Source organism: Silene latifolia, chromosome 6, assembly GCF_048544455.1.
Source record: "Silene latifolia isolate original U9 population chromosome 6, ASM4854445v1, whole genome shotgun sequence".
Classification (NCBI taxonomy): domain Eukaryota; kingdom Viridiplantae; phylum Streptophyta; class Magnoliopsida; order Caryophyllales; family Caryophyllaceae; genus Silene; species Silene latifolia.
In genome coordinates this window covers 126,594,632-126,600,631 of record NC_133531.1, presented here as the reverse complement: position 1 = coordinate 126,600,631, position 6,000 = coordinate 126,594,632, and the positions used below count along the sequence as shown (strand labels likewise).

Sequence of the window (6,000 nt, the reverse complement as noted above, 5' to 3'; positions counted from 1 at the left end):
CAAAATTAAAGGCTTAACTCGTAAAATAAAAACGTCATATATAAAATAATGAATGAATTAAATCACAAAGATCATAAAAAATGAAGAAATAGTCTTCTCCTAAAAAAAACAAAACAAAAGAAGCTTGACCATCAACTTCCAAAATAAATGGGTCCCCTTACACATCATCTCACACCTCCTTCCCCACCCCCCACCTCATTTAACTGTCAACCGTTTACTTTATTCCCCAATTCCCTTCCTAATATACCCCCACCCTTTCTCCTCTCTCATTTTTCCACCCATTTTTATTCTCTCTTTTTTCCCTCTGTTTTTTTTGTTCATCAATTTTAATCGCAATTATGTTTTCCGGTAACGATAATCAAGGTAATTTCCTCGGCCGGATAAGCATCCGCCGTAACCAAGTCGCTTCCATGGAAGGCGACGTCGAAGACCTCGAATTCTTCCAAAAAAAAATCTCCGAAAGATTTTCCGAATTATTACCCAATAAAAAAGAGGCCAACCACCACCACACGCCGCCTCTTCCGCCGTCAGCAACGGCGTCACCGTCGCCGGCTGGGAATGTGGATTCGCCGTCGTCGGCGGTAGTGTCCCCCGGGGAGCATGACGGGGCGGATGATCATACCCCGTCGTGGTCCGCAGGCGGGGAGGGTTCCATGCTGTCGATAGCTTGGATGAGGACATTATTGGATACGTTCTTGTGTTGCGAGGCGGAGTTTAAGGCAGTGCTTTTAATGGGAAGGGACCCGTCTCAGGTTGCGAAATCGCCTTTGGATCGGTTGGTTCCTGATTTGCTGGATCGAGTTGTCAAGGCTTTGGATGTTTGTAATGCGGTTACTCATGGCGTTGAGGCTGTTAAGTTTATGCAATGTCACGCTAAAATTGTGGTGTCTTCTTTGGAAAATCGGCCCTTTACTGATGGTCAGGTAACCTTATACGATTATTTGTTTGTATTTTGATTGATGCTTGGTCAAATTTTTGGATTTGAAATTGTAGTTGCTTGATTCGATTGAATTTGGTTGTGGAATTCCTACATGAAGATGGGATTCATTGTTGACCGTCTAATTTCATTCAATCGTAAACGGGAATATCTGTCTAAAGATATAAACGGGTTGGAGTCAAATTAGGTTCAAAAAATATGGTGTACTTTTAAATATGTTATTCGTCCCACATTGAAAATAATGTAGGTGTGATAAATATATACTACGTATAAATAGTTGAATTGTCCCACATCAGAAGATTATCATAAGGTAAGGTGATCCCATGTTTATAAATAAGATTTATCCTTGGAACTTAGGTATCACCCCAAATATATTGAATCTCTCAAAGTATACTTATTATATAAGAGACTTTAAACATAATCTTGAATTAAATGTTAAATTTTTAAAGTTGTAACATTTTTTTAGGTGGGAGGAAGAGCGATAAAATGGTAAATATTATAACGAAAATTTTTCATTGTACCCTCGAATTTTGGTAGATTACACATAATACCCCTAATTTTAAGTTTCTACATATAATACCCTTGTGTTTAAATTTTTTCATAATGTCGTTACTCCTATGAGTAACTGAGCATGTCATACTATTTGTGTTTTATTATTTAGGTATTAAATGTTAGTTTATTAAATAAAATATGGAATTAGGAATTAGATGATGAACTGTTTGTGTAATAGATAACAAAAGAAAAAGGAGTCACAAGTCATAGGAGTAATGACGAAAGTTGTCAAATGGTATTACGGAAAGAAAAAGGTGAACACATGGGTATTATTTGTAGAAACTTAAAATTAGGGGTACCATGTGTAATCTATCAAAGTTCAAGTTTACCATGAGAAATTTCCAATATTATAATGATATAGTTAATTAAATTTTCATTTAAAAGAGAGAGATATCCGTACCAATAAAACAAGAAAAGGGATATTATTCTTTAATTGTTATTTTATTAACATGTCATCAAACTTAACGTCCATTTAACAGCCTTTACATTAGGGGGTATCATAGGCAAAAATGTAGAACTTTAAGGGTACCATAGGCAGATTCTTAAAAGTAGGGTAACATGAAAAATCTGACAAAATTAAAGTACCACGACATTTTCGTATCTCAATTATGATAAAAAAATGAAGAAAAACAACGTCTGAAATATTAATGGAAATCTTGATCATATTACTAAATTTAAATATAACTACGAAGTATTATATATAATGAGTAGTAATTGTCCGTATTCGGTATTCGGGATCTGGTTGGATGTCGAACTAAGTGCAAAAAAGATGGTCTAATTCTGAGTATGTTATTTGTCCCATATTGAAAAACAATGGAGGTTTGATGAATATATACTACGCATAAATAGTAGAATTGTCCCACATCGGAAACATAATCCAAGTTTGGTGAATATATTACTTATAAATAGTAGAATTGTCCCACATCGAAAGATTAGTATAAGGTGGGGTGATTATATGATTATAAATAAGAGTTAACCCACGTATATATTAATCTTTTATTTTTTTGAAAATAGATATTTTAATAATATGTAAACAAATCATTAGACATAGAATGTAAACATTAAACTCTTATAACATTTTTTTTTTCATTATAAATAAGTTAATTACCCCGTTGCAACGCACGGGCATTCAAACTAGTAATCTTATTTTTACATGAAAAGTAACCTCATCAGACCACCATCCCACTTGTTATTTAGTCACATATTTGACCCGTCTACAACTTCCGTCTAAAGTGGAATTTTGTGAATTTCATTTGAGTATTTACATTTTTACCAATTTTCGTTTAAGACCATCTTAACTATTAAGTTAGGACGACTTTCACCTCTAATTAAAATAGAGGTTGAAATAAAAGGATGTTATGAGAGGTCTTAAGATAAGACGGTCTTAAAAGCTAGACCAATTGGTACGTTTTAGCTAATAATTTGGGTGATTTAAAAATAATATCTCTATACGTGATATTATATATATGTATGCCATTATGCCGTCTTAATTTTGTGTCGAATGAATCACGATATTACATGATTGCACGTCTGTTTTTTAATATTTAACTGCCTATCATGAATCGTAATTTCGAAAAACTAATTTGTCTAGGGCAAATTCTCGTTTGTGACGGACATTATTCTGTCATAAGCTTGTGAAGGACCAAATGTGACCATTTTATGAGAAAATATGACCATTTTTGGATAGGTAACATTTTTATGTGTGGTTACATCTTATCTATATTAATACAAAAGACAATACTCAATCCTCAGCGCGCCACGTCATTAATGCAGATTTTTTTTTTTTGGAACTTCATGTTATGGTGGGACCCGTGAGTGTGCAATGTATTTATTTCTTCAAATTTCCGTCTTTTCAAACATGCGATAAATTCTGTCTTACAACAAATTCTATGAAATAATATTATGAAAAAATTCTATGAATTAATATTATGAAATAATTTTATACATTCCGTGTAAATAAAATTAATAACATATACGCAGAATGAATTATAAATGCGAGTAAATGAAATTGAATCACATAATTTTTAAAACAAAATTACATAATAATAAAATTACATAATTTCAAGAAGGAATAACATTTATATACTGGATCGAACATAAAACGCAAATGAATTACATACATATGTTAAAGTTGATTATATTTCTTTTATCCGGATGTAAAGTTTTTTATATATGCAATTTTTATTTACAAAATAGATTACGTTATTTCCTTATAAACCAGTGTATGTGAACACGTGTTTGTAATAAATTTAAACATAAATTATGTAGATCGTAAATTTAGACCAACCAGATAAGTATAATGGCCTTGTGGAGTTGAATGGAGGGAGTATACATCTAAAGACATTAATATTGGCCCAAATACATACTCGTGCAATTTTGCACGGGTTTAAAACTAGTTTTATTATAAAATGGTCACATTTACCCCGTCGTAAATTCTAACCGTCACAAGAGAGACCTACTCTTTATCTAGCCAGGCCATTGAATTTGAATTGCAATTTTTCGAAATTACGTCACATAACTGAAAAATGTAGCGGATTGGATTCAACGAAGGGAACATTAATTATACGGAAAATGCACGCGGTGCCCTTAAACTTTGATGTTTTGCCCGAAATACCCAATTTTTTGATCCGGAAAACTTTAAGAGGCTATAACTCGTGTTTACGAGCTCAGAAAGTGACGATTTGTTTTTCCAAATTGATTATCTTTTCGAGATTTATGACTTGAAAAAAAAAATTGTCGAGTTTGGAATTCGTGACCAAGAGATATGGTCACTCAAAGTTTGTCGGTAAAAAAAACTTTGACGTACAAAAACTCCTAGCCACGGGATCCAAATACGACAATTTTTTTTTTCAAATCGTAGTTCTCGGAAAGATAATCGATTTGAAAAAAAAAAAAATTGAGTTGCATTACATTATATGAAATTATGAATATGATGGACGTATGAAATTGATCAAGTTTAGCTAGTTTTCCGTACAGATTAGGAGGGCTAGAAGGGCACTTGCGGCAGTTTTGGCATCAATAGTAGTCGACGAGAAAGAAGGCAATGGCAAAACAACCGAACGCTCATGGTCCTTTGGCCGTCGAAACAGTGGCAGCGCATCGTCCAAGGACCGCCAACACATGCCCAATTTCCGGTCCCTTTCATGGAGCGTGGCGAAGAATTGGTCAGCCTCAAAGCAAATACAAGCAATCTCCTCCAATCTATACCCGCCACGTGGCGGGGAGGCAACGGGGTTACCCCTCACGATCTACATTATGAACGTGATCGTGGTCTTTGTAATGTGGGCCCTGGTGACCGGAATTCCTTGTCAGAATCGGGCCGGACTTGCATCGCATATTCCGATTCCCAAACAATCGAATTGGGCCCATAGTATGAGTGTCATCCAAGAGAAGATTGCTGAGGAGTGGAAGAAGAAGGAAAAGAAAGGGTCCGTTGGGCTAATGGATGAAGTGGTTAAGGTTGAGAAAGTGGCCCAATATTTGATTGAATTTGCGGATAATTTTCAGTTTCCGTTGGAGATCGAGAAAGAAGAGGAGGTGGCGGCTAAGGTGGCGGAGCTGGCGGAGATATGTCGGAGAATGGAGGATGGGCTCGGTCCGCTTCAACAACAGATTAGGGAGGTTTTTCATCGGCTTGTAAAGAGTCGAGCTGAGGTGCTTGAGGTCCTTGAACATGCGAACAAAACCTCAACTCAAAATGTATAGACGGAAATAAAAAAATGTGGTTTTTATATAATGTGTGTGGGGTAAATTTTGTGTCATTAAGAAGGTATTTTCCTTCGGATGTGAAAAGTAAAAATGTTGTTTTTTAATTAGGTAATTTTTGTTTTAGTTATCTATAAGGGTTAGGATCTTACTAATCACTATAGTTATAGGCGTGGCTACCCGGGAGATTTTGTGTCTCGTCATGTATAATACTTGGTGTTATCAAACTAAGCAAAATCAACAATCGTTTACTTTGCGAGCCAGAATAACTAATGCTAGTTCATATTTGTTTCGTTGTTTATCCAAAATGTTATTTGTGAGAAAATTTTCCAAAGTTACCTTTTGCTTTATACCTTTATGGCTAACCCAAATTGGATCCACCATGCATTTTTCTAATTTTAATTTCATTTTAATCAATCATCGACTCTTTCTTATCTCCCAATTAGAGGTAGTCAGAGACCGAACTTAGCTTTTGGGAGGTCATGGCCATGCTGAGCTGGGCCCAAACCAATCAACGAATCTAGGCCATATATTTTTGGTCTTTGCGCAAGCCAATAGGCGGACCGTGCTTGGAATTAAGGACCTTAACCCAGCCCTAGCAAGTTCACGGATCTAGATGGGCCTATGGCGGGCTAGCTAGCCCAAAGATTAGCAAGCCCAATGAGTAAACCGGGCCAGGCCGACCCGTGTAGTTGGCGACCTCTATTCCCAATTATAGTTCCCATAAAAGTTAGCGTAATATAACTCAATTAGAGTTTGCATTTGAGCTAATTCATATGACCAAGGCGTACATTCATAATCGTCTC

The 6,000-nt window shown here is 35.5% G+C and overlaps 1 protein-coding gene across 1 annotated transcript; it reads left to right on the top strand.

The window, feature by feature from the left end:
- The first annotated feature begins 251 nt into the window (after positions 1-251).
- LOC141587239 (protein ROH1A-like) lies at positions 252-5,445 on the top strand. Its single transcript, XM_074408690.1, has 2 exons — positions 252-923; positions 4,466-5,445. Exons 1-2 carry the CDS (start codon positions 339-341, stop codon positions 5,192-5,194), a joined length of 1,314 nt encoding a protein of 437 aa, XP_074264791.1. The 5' UTR covers positions 252-338; the 3' UTR covers positions 5,195-5,445.
- Positions 5,446-6,000: the final 555 nt, after the last annotated feature.

Coding starts and splice junctions, on each gene's coding strand:
- LOC141587239 (XM_074408690.1), top strand. CDS start 339: ATGTTTTCCGGTAACGATAATCAAGGTAATTTCCTCGGCCGGATAAGC. Junction 924..4,465: donor GGCCCTTTACTGATGGTCAG/GTAACCTTATAC, acceptor TTTTCCGTACAG/ATTAGGAGGGCTAGAAGGGC.